This window comes from Tachyglossus aculeatus, chromosome 5, assembly GCF_015852505.1.
Source record: "Tachyglossus aculeatus isolate mTacAcu1 chromosome 5, mTacAcu1.pri, whole genome shotgun sequence".
Classification (NCBI taxonomy): Eukaryota; Metazoa; Chordata; class Mammalia; order Monotremata; family Tachyglossidae; genus Tachyglossus; species Tachyglossus aculeatus.
Window position 1 is genome coordinate 77,077,067 of NC_052070.1, and position 22,470 is coordinate 77,099,536.

The 22,470-nt window shown below is 43.6% G+C and overlaps 1 protein-coding gene across 1 annotated transcript in view; it reads right to left on the reverse strand.

Annotated features, from left to right (window-relative positions):
- The window catches only part of LPL (lipoprotein lipase), a 34,692-nt gene extending 12,753 nt beyond the window's left edge, over positions 1 to 21,939 (reverse strand). Inside the window, exons 1-6 of the mRNA XM_038746859.1 lie at positions 21,667 to 21,939; positions 11,477 to 11,643; positions 8,779 to 8,958; positions 7,929 to 8,040; positions 6,518 to 6,751; positions 3,836 to 4,078 (exon numbers count right to left, since the gene is read on the reverse strand). Of these exons, the coding sequence (XP_038602787.1) occupies positions 3,836 to 4,078; positions 6,518 to 6,751; positions 7,929 to 8,040; positions 8,779 to 8,958; positions 11,477 to 11,643; positions 21,667 to 21,751 (1,021 nt within the window). The 5' untranslated portion in view covers positions 21,752 to 21,939. The remainder of the gene's footprint in view (positions 1 to 3,835; positions 4,079 to 6,517; positions 6,752 to 7,928; positions 8,041 to 8,778; positions 8,959 to 11,476; positions 11,644 to 21,666) is intronic.
- Between the last annotated feature and the right edge of the window lie 531 nt (positions 21,940 to 22,470).

The following is a 22,470-nucleotide window of genomic DNA, read 5'->3' on the forward strand; positions in this document are numbered from 1 at the left end:
TTGGGACAGGGACTGTGTCTGATCTAATTATCTTGTGTCTACCACAGATCCTACTATAGTGCTTGGGACACAGTAAGTGCTTAAAATGTTATTATTATTATTTTCATAATCATCATCATCATATGACCTGACCCATATTATGCCATTCATTCATTCATTCATTCAATTGTATTTATTGAGTGCTTACTGTGTGCAGAGCACCGTACTAAGCACTTGGGAAGTACAAGTTGGCAACATATAGAAATGGTCCCTACCCAACAACAGGCTCACAGTCTAGAAGGGGAAGACAGACAACAAAACAAAACATGTGGACAGGTGTCAAGGCATCAGAACAAAAAGAATTAAAGCAAAATGCACATCATTAACAAAATAAATGGAATAGTAAATATGTACAAGTAAAATAAATAGAGTAATAAATCTGTACAAACATATATAGAGGTGCTGTGGGGAGGGGAAGGAGGTAGGGTGGGGGGATGGGGAGGAGGAGAGGAAAAAGGGGGCCATGTATCCAGAGAAATGTATGTAAGTATAGGCATGTTGAAAAGCCTGGTATTTTTGCTTCATTGGACACCATGGTCACCAAAAGTCCTTTGAAGATGTAAAGATTTCCTAATCACCCCTAATGAGGTTCCGCATGATTCCAAATGCAAGAAGCTCTTTTTTTCTATTAATAACCACTTAATAGAAAAGCATTGAGACGTGATGGAGGTTTTTCCTACCCTGTAATATCAGCAGCCTCTATAAGGAATAAAGATACTCAGTGAGTTCATCAAGAGGGCTTAGGCTGACTTTATAGTAAACCATCCTTAATTCAGCAGTGCAAAGACTGAAGGGCCAGCTAAAACTCACTCAGAGAACAGTACCAAAGGCAAACCTTCAATGGGGCAGTTTGTTCATTCGGGCTCAGAGTTCATTCATTCAGTCATTCAGTCATATTTATTGAGTGCTTACTGTGTGCAGAGCAATGTACTAAGTGCTTGGGAAGTACAAGTTGGCAACATATAGAGACTGTCCCTACACAACAACAGGCTCACAGTCTAGAAGGGGGAGACACACAACAAAACAAAACATATTAATCAATCAATCAATCAATCAATCGTATTTATTGAGCGCTTACTATGTGCAGAGCACTGTACTAAGCGCTTGGGAAGTACAAATTGGCATCACATAGAGACAGTCCCTACCCAACAGTGGGCTCACAGTCTAAAAGGGGAAAAGGGGGAATTTTGTTATATTAACAAAATAAAATAGAGTAGTAAATATGTACAAGTATAATAATAATGACGATGGCATTTATTAAGCACTTACTATGTGCAAAGCACTGTTCTAAGCACTGGGGAGGTTACAAGGTATTCAGGTTTTCCCACGGGGGGCTCACAGTCTTAATCCCCATTTTACAGATGAGGGAACTGAGGTCCAGAGAAGTTAAGTGACATGCCCAAAGTCACACAGCTGACAAGAGGCGGAGCCGGGATTTGAACCTATGAACTCTGACTCCAAAGCCCGTGCTCTTTCCACTGAGCTATGCTGCTTCTTTATAAGTAAAACAAATAGAGTAATAAATCTGTACAAACATATATACGGGTGCTGTTGGGAGGGGAAGGAGGTAGGGCGGGGGGGATGGGGACGGGGAAAGGAAAGAAGGGGTTCAGTCTGGGAAGGCCTCTTGGAGGAGGTGAGCTCTCAGTAGGGCTTTTTATGGAGGAGGAGAGCTAGCTTAGCGGATGTGCGGAGGGAGGGCATTCCAGGCCAGGGGGAGGACATGGGCCAGGCAGGGGTCGACGATGGGACAGGTGAGAACAAGGTACAGTGAGGAGGTTAGCAGCAGAGGAGCGGAGGGTGCAGGATGGGCTGTAGAAGGAAAGAAGGGAGGTGAGGTAGGAGGGGGCGAGGTGATGGACAGCCTTGAAGCCGAGAGTGAGTTTTTGCCTGATGCGTAGAGTTCCATGCCAGCCTTGTGGGCCACAGAAAGTGGAATACTTCAATGGGTGCTCATTTCAGTAACTTCATTACTGACCCTTAATGACTGATGTTGACATTAGTAATTGGTTCATTCACAATTGCTTATGACTTCAGATTTCATGGGATAAGTGGTACTATGGAAAACCGACCAGGTGGAGCAGTGGAAAGACAGAAACAGAAAAACAGTCAACGACATGGTCAAGTGTACCTTAATTCCCTTAGGGAGGGAAAGTAGACTGCACAAATGTTTGGAGGTTAGGGAGATGGGCTCTGTGGTTAAATGACAAGGGAAAAGAAAAGGGGTTGGCTTGGACAAAAATAACAGAAAAGAGCTGGTGCTTGGAGTCTAGGGTCAGGACCACAGGAAGGTTTGCTGAAGAAAATTTTCCTCAGGAAAATTCATTTGGAAGAGCAGCCCACTGCTGAGCCTCAGCAAAGAAAATTATCAAGGGAAAAACCAGTTCCCATTAGATGTCCCAATAGTCAGTGCCTCAAAGGCAGAAATCTTTTCCCCTTCTTCAGCTGCAATTCCCCTTAATGTCTGGGAGTGTGTCATACAAAAATGGTGCTACATAAAAATTATATCGCTACTAAAATCAAATGCTATCATCTTTGGAGCTACACATCAACTCCAAAGCTGTCCAGAGAATCTTGACATTAATCGGCATTTCTTGACTAAAATAGAATCGTCAGGTTTTTTCACTCCCAGTCCCTACCCAGTTTTTACCCTCGGGGATCTGCATGAGATGCATAGCAGAATAATCAGCATGGCACAGCATCCCTAACCTGTAGCTATCAATCAACCAAAATTCTGGGTTAAATAGTTGGCACCCCCAAGACACAAACTCCTGACAAAATCATGCTTTCTACACTAGCTGAACCCAATGCCTTTTATAAACCACGCAGAAAGTAACAAAAAATGTAAAGACTTACAAACATTAGCTAATGAAAGTGTGAGATGCAATTACGTTTTTTTTTTTTTTAAAGTGGATTCTGAAAAAGTGTTTTCAACTAAATAAATTTAATCCTTGCTGGCTGGCCACTGTCATACACAGTGAAGCAGCTTTAGAGAAGCAGCTTGGCTTAGTGGAAAGAGCACGGGCTTGGGAGTCAGAGGTAGAGTTCTAATCCCAGTTCTGCCACTTATCAGCTCTGTGACCTTGGGCAAGTCATTTAACTTCTCTGTGCCTCAGTTACCTCATCTGTAAAATGGGGATTAAGACTGTGAGCCACACATGGGACAACCTGATTACCTTGTATCTACCCCATCACACAGAACAGTGCTTGGCACATAGTAAGCGCTTAACAAATACCATCATTATTATACACACTTTTATTTTAAATTTTTCCACTGAAAATAGAAATGGATTTAAAATCTAGGCAAAATAAGAATCCCCCAAAAAGCTACAGTGGGGCTTTTCCATTTGGAATCCCTTACAAGAGGTTAGTACTCAAACTTCCTGACTTAGAAAGGACACAAATAGGATAAAATACTTGTTTCATTAGTCCCCATCTCAGCCTTTAAGATTAAATTTCATCTTAATCTTCTCTAGTTTGGGATTTGTTCATGATGGCTGGCATCTTGAGGAACTCAATGGTTTTTCTGTCCTGGCTTTTAAACCTAACCAGGATCAGCATCTATCAGCCTCTCATCATCATCATCAACAACAGTATTAATTGGGGCTTTCTGCTGGCATACCACTATACTAAGAGCCAGGGAGAGTACAATGCAACAGAGTTGGTACATATGATCACTGCCAACAAAGAGATTGTAGTCTCACCTGAAAAAGCTCAAATCAAATACTAAACTACTAGTTGTGCCAGAGGGTTTGAGTGTAAAGCAACCCCAATCATAGCAAAACCTCCTCCTTACCTTTGTAGGGCATCTGAGAGCGGGTTTTCAGGTACATTTTGCTGCTTCTCTTGGCTCTCACTTTATTGACCTCATAGCCCAGATTGTTGCAGCGATTCTTCCTGCAGTTCAGACAAAGCCCCTTTTCAAAAGCTTCCTTGGAGTTGCAACGATAGGCCATGATTGGCTTTTCTTCATTCAACAGGGAGTCAATGAAGAGATGAATGGAGCGTTCATGAGAGCATTTCACCAGCTGGTCCACATCTTGGGAGGAAGAGGCATGAGAAAAAAAATCAGACTCTCTTAATCCATTTTGCTAGTTTTGGTTCTTTTAAATTTTGGCTTTCTGGAAGCACGGGGGTAAACTGGATGTCCTGTGAAAGTACTTTCCAGTTCCAATCTAGCTTCTATGTAGGGAGAACAGCTTTGTGTTTTTAAATCTTTGAAAACTGCTCTGCCTCATTTTCTCCCAAAACAACAAACCAGGCCTGGGAGTCAGAAGGTCATGGGTGATTTTGGGCAAGTCACTTCACTTCTCTGTTCCTCAGTTACCTCATCTGTAAAATGGGGATTGAGACTGTGAGCCCCATATGTCCAGAAACGCTCTGGGCATATTACTCCCCTCCTCAAAAACCTCCAGTGGCTACCAATCAATCTGAGCATCAGGCAGAAACTCCTCACCCTGGGCTTCAAGGCTCTCCATCACCTCGCCCCCTCCTACCTCACCTCCCTTCTCTCCTTCTACTGCCCAGCCCGCAACCTCCGCTCCTCCACCGCTAATCTCCTCACTGTACCTCGTTCTCGCCTGTCCCGCTGTCGACCCCCGGCCCACGTCATCCCCCGGGCCTGGAATGCCCTCCCTCTGCCCCTCCGCCAAGCTAGCTCTCTTCCTCCCTTCAAGGCCCTGCTGAGAGCTCACCTCCTCCAGGAGGCCTTCCCAGACTGAGCCCCTTCCCTCCTCTCCCCCTCGTCCCCCTCTCCATCCCCCCATCTTACCTCCTTCCCTTCCCCACAGCACCTGTATATATGTATATATGGTTGTACATATTTATTACTCTATTTATTTATTTATTTATTTATCTTACTTGTACATTTCTATCCTATTTATTTTATTTTGTTGGTATGTTTGGTTCTGTTCTCTGTCTCCCCCTTTTAGACTGTGAGCCCACTGTTGGGTAGGGACTGTCTCTATGTGTTGCCAATTTGTACTTCCCAAGCGCTTAGTACAGTGCTCTGCACATAGTAAGCGCTCAATAAATACGATTGATTGATTGATTGATTGATATGGGACAGGGACTGTGACCAACTTGATTGGCTTGTGTCCACCCCAGTGCTTAGAAATACCACCAATATCATCATCATTAATATATATATTATATATACATAATAATAATAATGGCATTTATTAAGCACTTACTATGTGCAAAGCACTGTTCTAAGCACTGGGGAGGTTACATGGTGATCAGGTTGTCCCACAGGGGGCTCACAGTCTTAATCCCCATTTTACCAATGAGGTAGCTGAAGCACAGAAAAGTGAAGTGACTTGCCCAAAGTCACACAGCTGACAATTGGCAGAGCTGGGATTTGAACCCATGACCTCTGACTCCAAAGCCCGTGCTCTTTGCCCAGAGCCATGCTGTACACACACACACACACACACACACATCCACACATGTTTTTTCCAACTAGGGTTTTAAACAAAAAGTGGAACATGTAACCAAGTGCAAATGTTCAGCATCAGTAACAGGGCTTGGGCAGAATTACAAAACCTGTAGCATCTACATTCGAGAAACCTGCTTCTCAATTTTTGAGTTTCTTTCATAGACATGTCAAAAGTGAAGTGTGAGACAGTAATGCCTGGGTCAGCACAGAGTGCCATAGAAACTGCTGACGTCAAAAGAATCAAGCTATGTATCCAGGCCCTTAATTCCAGTTTGGACAGCCACAGTTCTTGGCATGCTTGACAACAGCTCTGGGTAGAGGGGAGTAGCCTCATGTTACAATGATGAGCACTTGGCTGGAAAGGTTATCTCTGTCTAACCCAGCCAGGGCAGAGAAATAGTGTACTGGTGGTTGACACAGCAGGCAGAAGAACAATCTTGTGAAGAAATCCCTAATCCAATCTGGATATCAGAATCTGTAATGAATTTCAGAGCTTATTCCATAAAGACTCCTTCCATAAATCTTAGGAGACCTAGAAGAATCACAACTGAAGAAATGATGCCTATGGGGGAGAGCTAGGGCCTGGAGTCAAAAGGACCTGGGTTTTAGTTCCAGCTCTGCCACTTGTCTGTTGTGGGACCTTGGGCAAGTCACTTCACTTCTCTGTGTCTCAACTACCTCATCTGTAAAATGGGGATTGATAATGTGAGCTCCATGTGGGACATGGACTGTGTCCAACCTGATTAGTTTGCTTTCACCCCAGTGCTTAATACAGTGCCTGGGACATAGTAAGCGCCTAAGCGCGTAATACATACTATTTAAAAAAAACAACAACAACAAAACTGGCCCAACATGCTAAGATGGAGGCATGGTAATAAAAATGTAAAGTACCCACACCAAGTAAACACTGCATGTAGCAGAATAGAAGGCATGGAAAGTCTCAGGAATCCATCTAGATGGAGTGTGAATGCTAGAGAGATACCAGAGTCATCAAAGTAATGCACAGATCCTGCCCTAATAATCTTCTCATCTAAAATTTACCTCCAAAGCCCTTCTCTGCAATTAGGCGAATCGCTTCTCCTATGTTACATCCTGGCTGGAAACCTCCACCGTTAGGGTAAATGTCAACGTGTCCCACGGGCTTCTGGATTCCGATACTGCGGTCTGGCGACCCTCTAGTGAAGGTGTGCAATACATCTACAAAATTGGCATCATCAGGAGAGAGGCGGCTCGGAGCTTCAGCATATTCAAAGGTAGGTCCAGCGGGATCTAGGCCTTAGTGAGAGAAAGGGGCACATTTACAATATTCACTGACAATCTATTCCACTCCAAGGATTATCCTGGACAGACTTAAAATTCTTCTACTGTCTATTCATCCTACAGCCCAGATTCTCATCAGAAACAATTCCACTGGAATTCCCATTGAGAAAAAAGAGTTCAATGCTGCCAGTTTCAAAATCCTTTATTTCTGACTCCAGCAGAGTGACTTGCATTTATGTGGCAATTTGGACTCAGGGAGAAGGAATCCAAGTCCCCACCATTACTACATATCTTACTGACCAATTGTGCAAAGCCATCCGGACAGATCCCTGCAATCCTTATTTCCAAACCATAGGCCTGAGGGGATTCTTTCAACATTTTCCAGAGAACAACAGTTATGGATGGTCATTATTTGAGGTAAGAATCCAACATTTTTTAGAAGACTTTAATGCGAGCCAGGGAGAAATCGGCAGGCTCCCCACAGCCGGGTCTGTAACTAGGCCTGCTACATTCTCCTCCCCCAGACTCTTCTGAGATTGCTCTCTGGCCAACCCTCCTCCTGTCACTTCCTCCATGGTTAATGATCTCCAACTCCCGCCTTCTCCTCAACCCCACCACTGTCCCCTTTCATTTGACTGGGCCTAGCAGCATGGTTTAATGAATAGAACATGGGACTGGTAGTTGGAAGGTCATGGGTTCTAATCTTGATTCTGCCACTTGTCTGCAGTGTGGCCTTGGGCAAGTCATTTCACTTCTCTGGGCCTCAATTACCTCATCTGTAAAATGGGGATTAAGACTGTGAGCCAGCCCCATGTGGGACACAGACCGTGTCCAACCCAATTTGCTTGTATCTACCCCAGCACTTAGTAGAGTGCCTGGCACATAGTAAGCACTTAAGAATACCACAATATTATATCATGTGTTCATTATTGGGTATCTTCTTTGCCTGGCTAAATACCACCACACACCACACTTATCCATGTCAGCGTTATCTGTTTTGTACTAACGTTTATTGTGAGCAGGGATTAGGGACCAAACTATAGCTTTTTTCACAGCTCTGCTGTATTACAGTATTTCTGACCACTGCCTAACAGCTGCATGCACATGCGAATTCTAAACAAATATCACTCCAGATTCCGAGGCAGAATGATTTTTCTGTCCTTCACTTGAGAACAAATAGTGGTGCTCTTACCTGTGATTCTGTTCACTTTTTTGTTAGTCCGACTTCCTGCAATGCCAGCCGCATGGGCACCAAGGCTATACCCCAGGATATGGACATTGTCCAGGGGGTAGTTAAATTGCTCCTTTGGAAGATGAAAAGAAAAGATGATTGAATTGTCTGCATTTTTTGGCAAATCATAAATGTTAAGGAAACATGCAACGAACAGCAATGTAGATAATAACTTGAGAAAATAACTGGAAATAATCAAAACAAATTCCAATTCCTTTAAAGCAATAAAGAGATAAGAAATGTACTCATCAATTAGAGCTTAATTTTTTTCTTCATACCCCTTAGCAGAGGTTTTTGTAAGACACCGAGGGAGGGAGGTATGTCAAAGCCTTGCTGTTCTCAACTCTAGAAAGACATCACTGATATCCAGCTTGAATTTTCTTTCTTCATGTCAACGAACTGCTCCTTGTTTTGTCCATTATACTCTAAATTTTGGCCTTGTTCCCCTTTCTATTTGCCATCATTTAGCCAATGCATTAATTCAAATTCAGTTTTTTTTTAATCTTCATAAATCAAACTACCAAAGCTCCTTTTTAATCTATCCCAGCCTACTGGCATGTTTTAAGCCTCAAAGTGCCCAGGACAGAAAGCAACACTAAGAGTCTCTGCAGGGTGAAGCACTCTGCCTTTCCTTGTAACAGATAGTTGAAAGATGACAGACCATTGAACTTTAGAAGTTCTCAAGTACACCACAGGGAAATGGGCACCTGAAATGAAAATCAAAGCAAGCCCTTTTGGACAGTGTTATGAGCTACTAGCTACGGCCAACTGATGTGTTTCATGAGACCTAGACTTCTTTACAAATGCTTACCTCCATCCAGTCGATAAACTTGGCTACATCTCCTCCCACCAATTTGGTGTAGCTGGCAGATACTGGATAGTGTTGCTGGGCACGTATAAGCCAGTCTACCACAATGACATTAGAATCTGGTTCCCTCTTATATAGTGCATCCACGAGCTTTGGCACCCAGCTCTCATACATTCCTGTCACCTGAAAAAGAGGCCAAAATCCCTTAATGATGGATTTTTCTTCAACTTGCAACAGGCTGTGAAAATGGCGACTTGAACAGTGCTTCGGTTAGTTAAGAATAACAATAGTAATAATTATGGTATGTGTTTTTAGAGAAAAAGAAGCAGAGGGTGAAGGACAAGGTAGTCCCATTGATAAAAACTGCCCTAATAGTTCTTTGGACGCTTACATTAAAAAACAGAAAAATTAAGATATTTGTTCAGTGCTTACTACGTGCCAGGCACTGTACTAAGCACTGGGGTAGATACAAATTAATTGGATTGGATACAGTCTCTATCCCATATAGGGATTACAGTCTTAATCCCCAGTTTACAGATAAGGAATTTGAGGCACAGAGAAGTTAAATGACTTGGCCAAAGTGATGCAGAAAGAAGTGGAAGAGCTGGGATTAGAATCCAAGTCCTTCTGAATTCCAGGCCCGTGCTCTAGCCACTGCTTCACTGCAGCAATACATTCTACTTGAAAGGCAGATCTGATCATATCCTGATTTAATTCCCAAACTGCCATCTCTGAAACACCAAGCTCCAATATGGGTAGGTGTTCAATAAATACTAGGTTTCCCAAAGAGTTCATTTTATTCAACTAGAGGGATCAGAAGATTGGGAGCCCGCCCCCACCCACCCAGGGGACAGGGATTGACTGTGTCTAATTTCCACTGTGTATTCTCTCCCAGAGGTTCGTACAGTGTTCCTCAAACTGTAAATACTAAATAAATACTATTAATACTCCTGCTAATGGAAAACAGTTTGGGAGATTACTGTCAACAAAGATTTAGCAAGCTAAAGATAAATAAACAGCTATTCTTGGATCCTCTGAATGATTATTCTATCTACATGTGACTTTTGCTGTAGACTTTCAGAACAGCAGTGTCATGGTGACTACACTGCCTCAAGAACAAAGCAATTTTTGATAGTTTAGCATAGGTGCAATATTAAAAATATCCCTGGCATTCTTAAAGAGTACTGAGTTACCTTCCTAAAATGTTTTAATTTGTTAACAAGTTGCCACAAACACATTGGCTGTTTTTTTTTCATTTTTATGATCATTTCTGTCTTTCAAAAAGCAATTATCATAGAGTGTGTCATTCTGAACCAAGGTTAGTCTGTTTTTTTAATGGCATTTGCTAAGCACTTATATGTGCCAGGCACTGTACTAAGTGCTGGGGAATATACAAGCTAATCAAGTTGGACACAGTTCACATCCCAAATGGGGCTCACAGTCTTAATCCCCATTTTGCAGATGAGGTAACTGAGTCACTGAAGTTATGTGACTTGCCCAAGGTCACATAGCAGTTATTGGCCTTTCTAGATAAGGACAGAGGGAAAAAGCCAGTGAGGTAAGACTGCTGTAAAGAAGAACTACATTGGGACAGTTTTGTTCCTTAGAGTGAGAATGATGAAGAACAATGGGACAATTTCCAAATAAAAGAAATGACTTGATGTCTTGCATTTTGACTTGTTACCTGCCTAACATCACCCCCTCTTAATGTATTGTTTCACTTGATTTGTCTGCTCTTGGACAGTTTTCTTTTTTTATTTTTGAGGTGGGGAGAAGGGAAGAGGGAGGATCATTGGGAGGATCCCATGCCTTCCCAGAAGCTTATACCTAAACCTGGTTTAACTGAACTCGGGTTCTGGGAAGAGCTATGAGATGTGCTTTTGCCCTCTGCAGCTGCCATTCAGGATGAGATGAAGTCATATCTCCAGAATTCACTGTTAATCACTACTCATTTCAACAGGGGTGAAGACTTCCTACTTTACAATGAGGTCCCTGTGCTTATGAGCTGTCAAGTGAAATCCAGGAAAGTGGCAAAACTCCAAAACAGCTGCTCCTCAATCATGTTATAGGTTTGACTATATGCAGGCTGCTCACTACACATTTTTTTGGTGTACCCAGGACAGACTGGTGAATTATCTTTTCAATTCCCTTTGGTTCTTGCCCCAGACTCCAACTAAAAGCTCACTATTCCACAGCCTCATTTCTTTTCTAAACCCAGGAGATAAAAGGCAAGAAAATGTTCTTTGCTTTTGGCCCAAGTTACAGAGATTCCCAGAAAACCTCCAGTAAACCAGGTAGAAATAGCTTCTACATTTTGTGGCCAGTTCATGGTTGGTAATTCTAAAGAAAGAACTCCTTTTAACAAACTAAATACTAACTACTCCAATCCCAAGGCAAAACTGTATCTCAAATGAACTTAGTTATGGCTTTATTGCTCCTTCTGTTCCCATCCCCTTCAAAAAGGTATGAAATCCTTGATTCCCCCACCATGTAATCCCTCATTCTCCAGCCCCTTCGAGGCATAAAAAATATGATCAGGTCCGTTTCACTAGGACATTTTACCAGGCTTCAGACCTGGGTACACAGTTCAAGGGGCACATGCCCTTGTTAGGGTTCTTTAACTGGAACCCCTCTTCCCACAGGGGCTACTTTGGTGTCACTCTGATCCCAGGAAACCCCTTTCACAGTTTTATCCTCTTACCGTCCATCCATGGATCACCACAAAGGTTTTACTGGTGTGGTTGAAATGACACTCCGCAACAGAATCTCTCTCTCCAGGTACAAGGTAACAGGTGTCATCATCAGGTACCTCAGGAGTCCTCAGAGAAAACCTGCTTTCAATATCTTCGAAATCTGTTCTGCTGCCCCCTGCAATGAAAAGGAGAATACTATAAATGGCATTTTTTCTCATTATGGAAGAAAACATTTTTCTCTTTTTTTTTTGGTATAGAATTGTATCCTCAGTAGTGCTAAATTTATTTCAGGATTTCAGGAAAGAACAATGATTTCTGAGGTGCATCTGACACCATCTGATGTCACGGAGAAGTGGCTCTGTGACTCTGATCATCTCACTTCTATGTTAATAGGTAGTGGTGAAAATTCCATAAAGAAGTACCTGTTCCCAAGTTTTGGTTTCCCATTGTTTTGAAACCTGACTCAGAAGCTGGGAAAAACATGAACATTACCTCAAAAATTTAATTAATTAAAAAATATATCATCTGAATGACCCAGTTATTTTGATAGATTATTTTATTTGAAAAATGGACCCAGAATTTAATGTTATAATTAAAGGCCATAAATATTTTAGGTGTCTGTTATTTGCATAATCAGAGATTATTTACAGTTCAGGACACTTTATTAGTGAGGTTCATAACCTTGATCATGAGCCTCTTGGAGAGATGAGCTTTGGTAATATTTACTATGGATGTGGCTTTTTCATGTTTTATTGTTTTTGTAAACTGCTTTTCTCTTGAAGTTCTACCTCTTCTTAAACTGGATAGTATACAAGGGCAGTAACTTTATTGTTTATGATTTCATTGTTACTTAGAACCTAGCAGGGCAGTCCACACACAACAGTCACTGAATAAATGGCTGACTGATGGAAAATATTATATCATGGGCTTTTTCTTTAAAAACCTCAAAACAAATTGTACACTTTGCCAATGAAAGGCAAAATATATTCAGAATGAGTAGAAAAAATTATACTAAGCTTGTTCACCACCTGACAAAGGTATTCAAATCCAATAAATTAAGGTATTTGTTTTCTAATTAGTTTAATCAATCAATAGCATTTACTCAATACTTACTGTGTGCAGTACACTATAATAAGTGCTTTTGCATTTCTTTCCAAGATTTGAATGGAAATCGACTTTGGGATTCTTACAGTGTAGAATTAATCTGCATTTATTCAAGTTTTCATTCTCTACATTTAGAATATTTATTTTAAAATTACTTATTATACTGGGGAGCAACAAACAGCAATGATAATGATTCTGATGAGACATCTGCCCAAGCTTAATTCATAATTATCTAAGGAATGCCTAAGGGGTTTTTAACCCATAATCATTCTTCAGAGAAAATGCCTTAAAGCAGCACTGTGATTCCTCAGTAATTCATTAGAGGCAGAAAGATCACTTCTGTTCTCACTTAATGACAAAAACAGTACTTGAAGGGGGTGAAAGGACTTTCTCTGGGATTAAGCTCAGAACACAGAAATGAATTTTGTACCAGCTCCCCACACTATATGACCATTTCTTCCACAGTCATTTGTGCAAATAGACTGGGTGTCTGTCCATCTTTCCAAAGAAAAGTTGACCCTTAAGGCTATTTTCCCTCCAAATAAACAAAAATTTGTACACCCGAAATAGCATATTGGAATAAGTGGCACGTGATATCTTACAACAAAATTTCTCAAGCCACTCCTGTGCCCTGCATGCAAGGATAATTCTTCCCATCATTTGTCTGATGGTAGAAGGGAGTCTAACCTGAGAAGCGGCATGGCCTTGTGGCTAAAACACAGGCCTGGGAGACAGAAAGACCTGGGTTCTAATCCCACATCTGCCACTTGTCTGCTGTGTGACCTTGGCCAAGTTGCTTAACTTCTCTGTGCCTCAATTACTCATCTGTAAAATACTGATTAAGATGGTGAGCCCCATGTGGGACAGGGACTGTCGTCTAACCAGATTACCTCTTATCTATCCCAGCACTTAGAACAGTGCCTGGCCCATAGTAAGCACTTAACAAATACCATTAAAAAAAAAAAAGCTCTCACTTCATATAATTCTATCTTCCTTCCATATGAGTAGTTAGAACGGCTTTGTAATCCAGTTTCCTTCACTGCTCTAAGACCACTGAGAAGCTTGCAAACTTGTTGCCAGTTCCCTTGGTCCTTTCACATGTATCATAAAATTGGATTTTTCCAGTTCATCTTGCAGCATCGGTCAATATGTCTTTGTTTATTCTTTGCCCAATGACATCAACATTACCACTAAAGGATGGAGTAGCTTTCAGAATGACCATTGGAATCAACAGAAGGAACCTACAAGTCCTAAGTACATGAGTGTCATGTCTATGGAAATCCTGCTCACAGACCAACTTTGAGTAGGGAGGAACGGAGGATGAAGAAAATAGGTAATAAAAGCACTCATCATATTAAAAAATACCCTATAGATTAGATTTTAACATTTCTAAAAACATCAATCAGGACTGTTTTTCCAAGAAAAAAAACCCCAAAAAGGCTAACCTCCAGACATAGTTTATCTGACCTGCAAACACTGGTCATAGACTAATTTCGGTAGGATGGATTGTGAAATGGCAAAAACTGGCTCATGCTTTCCCATGAATAAATCACTATCTTCTGAAGTACTTGTGTATTTTTGAATGTCCAACCCATTCAGAACTTCCAGTTCCCACCATTGGCATTTTCTTGGGTTTCTGACCCTTTTCCCAAATACTGAAATAAATCCTTACCCTTATTCACTTCCTCTTTTTACAGAAAAGTCCTGATGACTAAGTGATTTTGAATGTCCATGAACTTTTTAACTTTCTACATTGCAGTGTCAATAAAGTGCTGTGTTCTGTGTCGACCAAAGCACCGTTCCACTGAAAGTTACAAAAAATCATGAGGCCCTTTTACTGAGAAACTTCTCAGGTTCCCCAAAGATAGCATTATTCTACCTGAATTTAAGATGGGTGCTTTATTTGTTCCATGTTCCTGTGTGGTAACTCTTCCCTGTTTTAAGCACATTTGTGAAAGTTCCACTATCTCATCAATGCCTTTAGCTGATCTTTAGTTTCTGTTCTTCCCAGGACTTCTAAAACAAACTCCCAGAGGGATACAGTCCCACTGATCAGACCCCTAGGAGATTAGCTTTTGCAAGACTAACTACTCCAAGACTCACTACTCCCTTGGTGGTTTAGGAATCATCATCATCATCATCAATCGTATTTATTGAGCACTTACTATGTGCAGAGCACTGTACTAAGTGCTTGGGAAGTACAAATTGGCAACATATAGAGACAGTCCCTACCCAACAGTGGGCTCACAGTCTAAAAGGGGGAGACAGAGAACAAAACCAAACATACTAACAAAATAAAATAAATAGGATAGATATGTACAAGTAAAATAAATAAATAAATAGAGTAATAAATATGTACAAACATATATACATATATACAGGTGCTGTGGGGAAGGGAAGGAGGTTAGATGGGGGGGATGGAGAGGGGGACAAGGGGGAGAGGAAGGAAGGGGCTCAGTCTGGGAAGGCCTCCTGGAGGAGGTGAGCTCTCAGTAGGGCCTTGAAGGGAGGAAGAGAGCTAGCTTGGCGGATGGGCAGAGGGAGGGCATTCCAGGTCCTGGGGATGACGTGGGCTGGGGGTCGATGGCGGGACAGGCGAGAACAAGGTATGGTGAGGAGATTAGCGGCGGAGGATTGGAGGGTGCGGGCTGGGCTGTAGAAGGAGAGAAGGGAGGTGAGGTAGGAGGGGGCGAGGTGATGGAGAGCCTTGAAGCCCAGGGTGAGGAGTTTCTGCCTGATGCGCAGATTGATTGGTAGCCACTGGAGATTTTTGAGGAAGGGAGTAATATGCCCAGAGCGTTTCTGGACAAAGATAATCTGGGCAGCAGCATGAAGTATGGATTGAAGTGGAAAGAGACACGAGGATGGGAGATCAGAGAGAAGGCTGGTGCAGTAGTCCAGACGGGATAGGATGAGAGCTTGAATAAGCAGGGTAGCGGTATGGATGGAGAGGAAAGGGCGGATCTTGGCAATGTTGCGGAGCTGAGACCGGCAGGTTTTGGTGACGGCTTGGATGTGAGGAATGTACTCCCAAATGTCAAGGGACCAGGAAAAGTGCACTTCCATATTTCCATGGGCACAATAAGCAAGTGTGCATGCAGTTCTCCCTGCGAGAGTGACACTCATGAACAACTCATGATCATATGTCATCAGCAGCAATAATAATAATAATAATAATGGTATTTGTTATGTGCTTACTATGTGCAAAGCACTGTTCTAAGCACTGGATAATAATGCCATTTATTAAGTGTTTACTATGTGCAAAGCACTGTTCTAAGCGTTGGGGAGGCTACAAGGTAATCAGGTTGGCCCACTGGGGGCTCACAGTCTTCACCCCCATTTTACAGATAAGGGAACTGAGGCCCAGAGAAGTGAAGTGACTTGCCCAAAGTCACAAGGCTGACAAGTGGCGGAACTGGGATTTGAACCTATGATCTCTGACTCCAAAGCCTATGTTCTTTCCACTGAGCCACGCTGCTTCTCAAATACTTTTGGATTAAAGTACAGCTCGACCAAGCTCCCCTAGTAGCAAGGAAAAATAATGGCAAGCAGCATGACTTAGTGGAAACAACACAGAGGTAAGAGTCAGGAATTCCAAATGCAAGTCCTACCTCTGCCACTGATCTGCTGTATGACTGGGCAAGTCATTTTGCCTCTCTGTACCTCAGTTCCTCCTCTGTAAAATGGGGGTAGAACAGATTCCAGATTCTGAGCCCCTTGTGGACAAGGACTGTATCTGATCTGATAGCTCTGCATATACCCCAGCACTTAACACAAAGTAGGTCCTTAATAAATTCCATAATTACAATAATTAACTCCCTTCCTTAGGCACAGGGAAAAATACAGATTTTTGTGAAAAATATGAAATCTCTGTACTTAGCTTGAATCTCCTCTAGTTCATCGATAGATACCTGAAGATTCTTCTAAAAGGCAAGATGCTTAGGTCAATGCTGATGACGATGATAATTCAAGAGTAGGAAGCAGAGAAAAAAAATTCAAACACAGGATTTTCAAGGGCCAATAAAGTGCCTGGAAAGGGACAAAGAAAGCTGGAGGAGGAAAAAGCTGATTCTACTGCTGTTTAAAAGGAAAAAGTCATGTTAGAAAAAACTAGAAAGACTGGAAACCTCCTAGTCTTATAGCCTATTCTGTTGCTATAAAAGGGGTCACTTAAGTGATAAGATACCAATCATATGTACATTTTAAGTACAAGGGTCAATTCTATTGCCCCTTCTTTTTTAGGATTCTATCACCCATCTGGGATGTGACAAGCCTTAACAATAATTATTTTATCCCTTAGGATCAAAATTCATAATTGTTCGAGGATGCAATTTTCAAATGATGCTTTTGAAACACCGATGAATAGTAATTTTCTTCTAGGGGTCTTAGCTTTTCCTAATGGGAAAAAAAGAGGCAGTTTTACTGATTCAGAAGAAAAAGTTAAAGTCTGGGCTTCAGCACCTGAATCCTGGTCAGGTTAAAGTTTCTGGTTGTTTTCTACCTTTAAACTGCATTCTTAAAGGTTAAGAAGAAATGTAAAGAAATTACACAGAGACCTATGATTATTAATCTGTACTGGTGAATCAGATCACTTCTGACTCGTATCAGTGAAAGAAACTGGAATAACCAAAAGGAACATGAATAATCTAAAGAATCAATGATACCAAAAATGAAAAGTAACAGATGAAAACATGTGGATGCCTGAATTCTAGCCCAATGCAGTATTTCTCCATGATGCTGTTTTTACACAAGGTCAACATCATGTACACAAAGCCAACTTTTTCATCTAAGCAGGTAGCTCTGTTAAGAAAGGCTTTTTGGTGGCTGGATAATGACTTGGATGTTGCAAGTAGATCTGCTTGTTCTGAAAATGCCCAGATCCTCTAGAGATCTTTTATGAAATCCAGATCCAGAGTGCTTGACATGATTTAGCTTCTCACTGGAGAACCAAAATGCTATTTTAATATATCCTGCTACTGTAACCTATCCATCACACGCAAATGATTTGGGGCCTGAATCCTGCTACTCCCACTTGCTAATACAGATGCACATTCAGCCTTTTTTTCTCTATATACATCTGAAAGGCAATTTCCCAAGTGCTTAGTACGGTGTTCTGCACACAGTAAGCACTTAATAAATATGATTGAATGAATGAATGAATGAAAAAGAAAGGAACTGTATTTAAATATTGCCAGGGGAGGATGAAATTCCAGGTAGTAGTGACCTTAACCTATGAACTGTTAGATTGTTCCTTTAGGGTTTGGCATTCTTTCCATTGCTTCCACTAAAAACATGTGAGCATCCTCTCAGAGCCTGTCACTGTGGAGGAATATCCATCACACTCCTGGATTATTTATGTTGGAGCATGGAAAATTTCCTTGGCTCTTCCAGGAGAGCTTTCAAAGTCATGGGTGTTCCTCCTTAACCCCAAGCAAAAGAGACTCCCTTTAAAACTCATTATTGGACAGCATTGTCGGACAGCACTGTACAAATAAACAAACGAGCTAACAAACAGTTGGTTCAAAGTAAGGTTCAAGGTAAATCATTCAATGCACCGATTTAAATGCTCTGTATGATCAGACACCCTTCAGAGTTCTGACAGACTTCCCAAGTGTGCCTCCCACTTGTGAAAAGGAAGCACAGCCACAATGCACATTGCGCAAGAGAATTAACTTCACACTGTGCTAATGGGCTATTGCAATAAAAATGGTATCTTGCATACTGAAATGTTTCATTTAAATAAAACGATTCACATGTATTCTGGATATGAAAGGAATTATCCAAATATACAAAACTGTACACTGAGAGGAGGAATTCCAAAGTGATTATTACACCTGGAGTATTTGTTTTAATGTTAAATATGTAAATCTTCTGTTTACTGTTGCCCTTCATTGCTTAACTGAACTACTCTAATTCCTTTATTGACCCAATAAAAAGCACATTTTCCAAGTGGACCCAGAGGCAGTGTAACCAGTCAAGTAAATGCAACCGATTCTGTGTCTGAGTATAACTTGTTCATCTCTTGATCTTCTTTAGCAGGACTGTAACTCTAGAGTAACAGCTATTTAGAAACTGGAAGAGAAAAAAATCTTCAAAAGATTTGAACGTTGAACCCTCCTTACTCAGTTTTCTGGGACAGTTGGTCCATTTCCTGTTGAGCTATTGAGCTAGGGAGACAGAGAGAGAAAGAAAGGGTGAGAGAGAGAGAGAGAAAGGGAAAGAGAGAGAAAGGGAAAGAGAGAGAAAGGGAAAGAGAAAGAAAGAGGGAAGGAGGGAAGGAGGGAAGGAGGGAAGGAAGGAAGGAAGGAAGGAAGGAAGGAAGGAAGGAAGGAAGGAAGGAAGGAAGGAAGGAAGGAAAGAAAGAAAGAAAGAAGGCAGGGAGACAGACCCTGGTGTCCTGCTCCCCAAACTCTGACCATGCAAGGTGAGTGAACTACTACTACAGATCTCTTCCCTTTACCACATATTGCAGGTTTTAGCTCAGAAACGCTCATTAGCTCCTGAAATTGGACATTAAAGCACCAACAGTTTCGTCACCTTCCCCAGTTCTTCTATTTGCTTAACAAAGTTTAGCCTTCTGAAGTCAGGTTAACCTGCTGATGATATATTAAATACACACGGAATACAAAGGTCAGTAACACCATATGGAAAAGCCCAAATAGTACATGTGCTCCTATGGACTTTTTTTGCACTTGAATGTGTTGCCTTGGCAGCGCACTAAGAGGCATCTCTATAATTTGAGGATCTGGTCTACATATAAATTAAACAATCAGCAATAATATCAATGTTTACATGATGATGGGCTCCAACTTTATAGGGAAGTTGATTAATCATGTTCCAATTATGAACAACTTCACTAATAGAAAAAAAGTACGTTAACAAAAACAGGGGATGACTTCTTCCCTGAGAAAAACTACGCCTCATTTAATTCAAGCTTAAGAAGTCTTTCTGAATATTCTTTTAAAACTCAAAAGCGATTCCTAGGACATAAAAAGCTTCCGATCAGAAGGAGACGATTTCAGACTTTGTCTAGGACTTCGTAGTTGAAAACCCACTAACGCTGTAATTACCAGGCTGGATGCCGCTTACGGAACTACGCATATCTGCCAAGGGGCCGGGAGAAATTATGTCCCAGCCATTATCTCCCAGCAGGCGGGACAATAACTGACAGGGCAATGACCGTCCTCGGTCGTTACTTGTTGCTGCCGGCTTTTTGTTCTTTGTTGAAGTGCTCCAGTTTCCCCGCCCGTTTCAATCGCGGGGTGCAGATTGGGAGCTGGGTGAAATACAGAATTCCCGTTGGAGCAGCCGGGGGACTGAATGGCTTTCCGGCCCAGAGCCGCTTATCTTGCCACCTCGACGCTTTCTAGGAATCGCGGGAGGGAGCAGGGCGAAGTGCCGCGGCTTGGCCGAGTTGGTCGGGGGCTCCCAAACTAGGCTCCCTGGGCTGGCCCGGGCTCGGCCCCGCTCCCTCGGCTCTCCCGCGGGGAAGAAATGGAGGCTCCATCTCCACGTGCGGGGCTGGAGCAGGGCCGGAGAGGGACGGGCGCACAGAGGGCTGGGGGTGCAGGGGAGGGCTGGGGGCAGAAGGCAGGGCTGGGGTGCAGGGGAGGGCTGGGGGCACACGGCAGGGCTGAAGGTGCAGTGGAGGGCTGAGGGCACACGGCAGGGCTGGGGGTGCAGGGGAGGGCTGGATACGCATAGAAGGGCTGGGGCGCATGGCAAGTCTCAGGGTGTAGAGGAGAGCAAAGGGGTAACGCGGAAGGGAGGGGGACCTGAGGAAAAGGGGGCTTAGTCTGGGAAGGGATCTTGGAGGAGGTGCGCGGGCAGGGGGCGCACAGAAGGGCTCGGGGTGTAGGAACGGGCTGGGGGCGCAGGGGAGGACTCGGGTCGCTGCAGAACCTCCGAGAAGCGCCCCTACTTGTTCTTGGGAAAGTCGGGGCAGGGGCCGGGGCGCCTCGAGCCCTTTGCCAACCCCGCGGCCCCTGGCCCACCCACGTGCCATCACCGTCCTGGGCCACCCGCGGCCCGTGCCAACCAACGAGGTCCTGCGTGGTTGGGGGAGTACAATATAATAATAATGATGATGATGGCATTTGTTAAGCGCTTCCTATGTGCCAAGCACTGTTCTGAGCGCTGGGGGGTTACAAGGTAATCAGGTTGTCCCATGTGGGGCTCACAGTCTTCATCCCCATTTTACAGATGAGGTAACTGAGGCACAGAGAAGTGAAGCAGCTTGCCCAGTCACACAGCTGACAAGTGGCTCCCAAACCCGGGCTCTTTCCACTGAACCACGCTGCTTGGTTTCCTGGCCACAACTTTCATTCATTCATTGATCTGTTCATTCAGTTATATTCATGGGGCACTTACTGTGTGCCAAGCACTGTACTGAACCCTTGGGAGAGTATAAAATAACAACAGACAGACACATTCCCTGCCCCTGCCCGCCCGGGTCACCTTGGCTCACGGTCCTCCCTGCCAGGCCCCGGGCGGCGGGGTTACTGCCGGTCATCGCCATGCGGTCCCTGCCCCGCCCCGCTCCGCTCCATCCATCCCCGCCCCGCCGCCAAGGCAGCCACTGAGATCCGGGGGTCTGCTGGGGGTGTGCAGGGAGAGGAGCCCCCCCCCCCAGCCTCCACCCCCTTCCGCCCCCGCCCCCCCAACCCCGGGACCCCTGCCCTTCTCTCCCCTAGCCCTGACAGGTCCTGATGCGCATCGCTTACTCCATTCCCGAGGGTCCTCATTCAAGTGCTTAGTACAGCGTTCTGCACACAGTAAGAGCTCCAAAAATACGACTGAATGAGTCAATGAATTCAATCGTATTTACTGAGCGCCCACTGTGTGCACAGCGCTGTACTAAGCGCTTAGTAAGGAGCCCTTCTCCTCCCTGTCCTCCACTTTTTTTGTCTCTCACTCCCCTCCCTCCCCTCCCTCCCCTCCCTCCCCTTCTCCTCCAGTTTTTTTGTCTCTCCCTCCCTCTCCTCCCTCCCTTTCTCCTCCACTTTTGTCTCTCTCTTCCTCCTCCTCATCTTCCCTGTCCACCCCGTGCCGCCGGAGAAGTGTCCGCGGCAGATGGGCAAGCTGAGAAACTTACCGCCCGCATTGGCCGCTCCCTGGGGCGCCGCCAGGCCCAGTAGCCACGCGCCCAGGACCATCATCCGCACCGCTTTGCCCTTCATCGCCGGACGCTTCTTCTCCCTCCTCCTCTTCCTCCTCCTCCGCAGGAACAGACACAGGGAGAGCCTCGGTCCGGCTGGGGTCAGAAGCCTCCTCGGGGTGGAGATTCTCAAAAGGGCAAGGTTTCCTCTGAGCTCGGAGGAATCCGAGACTGACACTGTTTCTACTCCAGGGCTGCTTATGTGACTGGAAATATGCAAATAAACCTCATCACCTATTGGCTATAAAATCATAAGTTGGGGGGAGGGCCCTAAATTCGCTTCCAAATATTTGAGCAAACTGTTGGGCCGATCGACTCTGCCAGCTTCTCAGTGCAAGAAGCGGGGGAAAGGGCAGGAACGAAAAGTTGCGTTTTGTGCAAGTCTGCCTCGCGTTCCCTCAGGTGGCTCCCGAGGGGCTTGCACAAGTACGGACATTAATGAGGGGCGGTGAAATCACCGGGGGCTTTCTACGGGTTCGTGAATACACCTCTGTTCAAGCTCTGTAGGTCAATATTTTTATCCGGCCTGAGGCAAGTTTCTGACCAAACCCCAACTTCAACTCGTGCGTCTATTCTTTTTTTCTTTTTCAATTTTCGGCGAAAAAAGTGACTTCTTTTTTTTTGCCATATGGACATACCGCTGTACAGTTTGTGCAATTGCATTTTTCAACCGAGATTCAGACACTTTCGCAGCACTGCACATAGTAACCCGGGAAACCTGTTTCCCATCGTTTCTTCTCA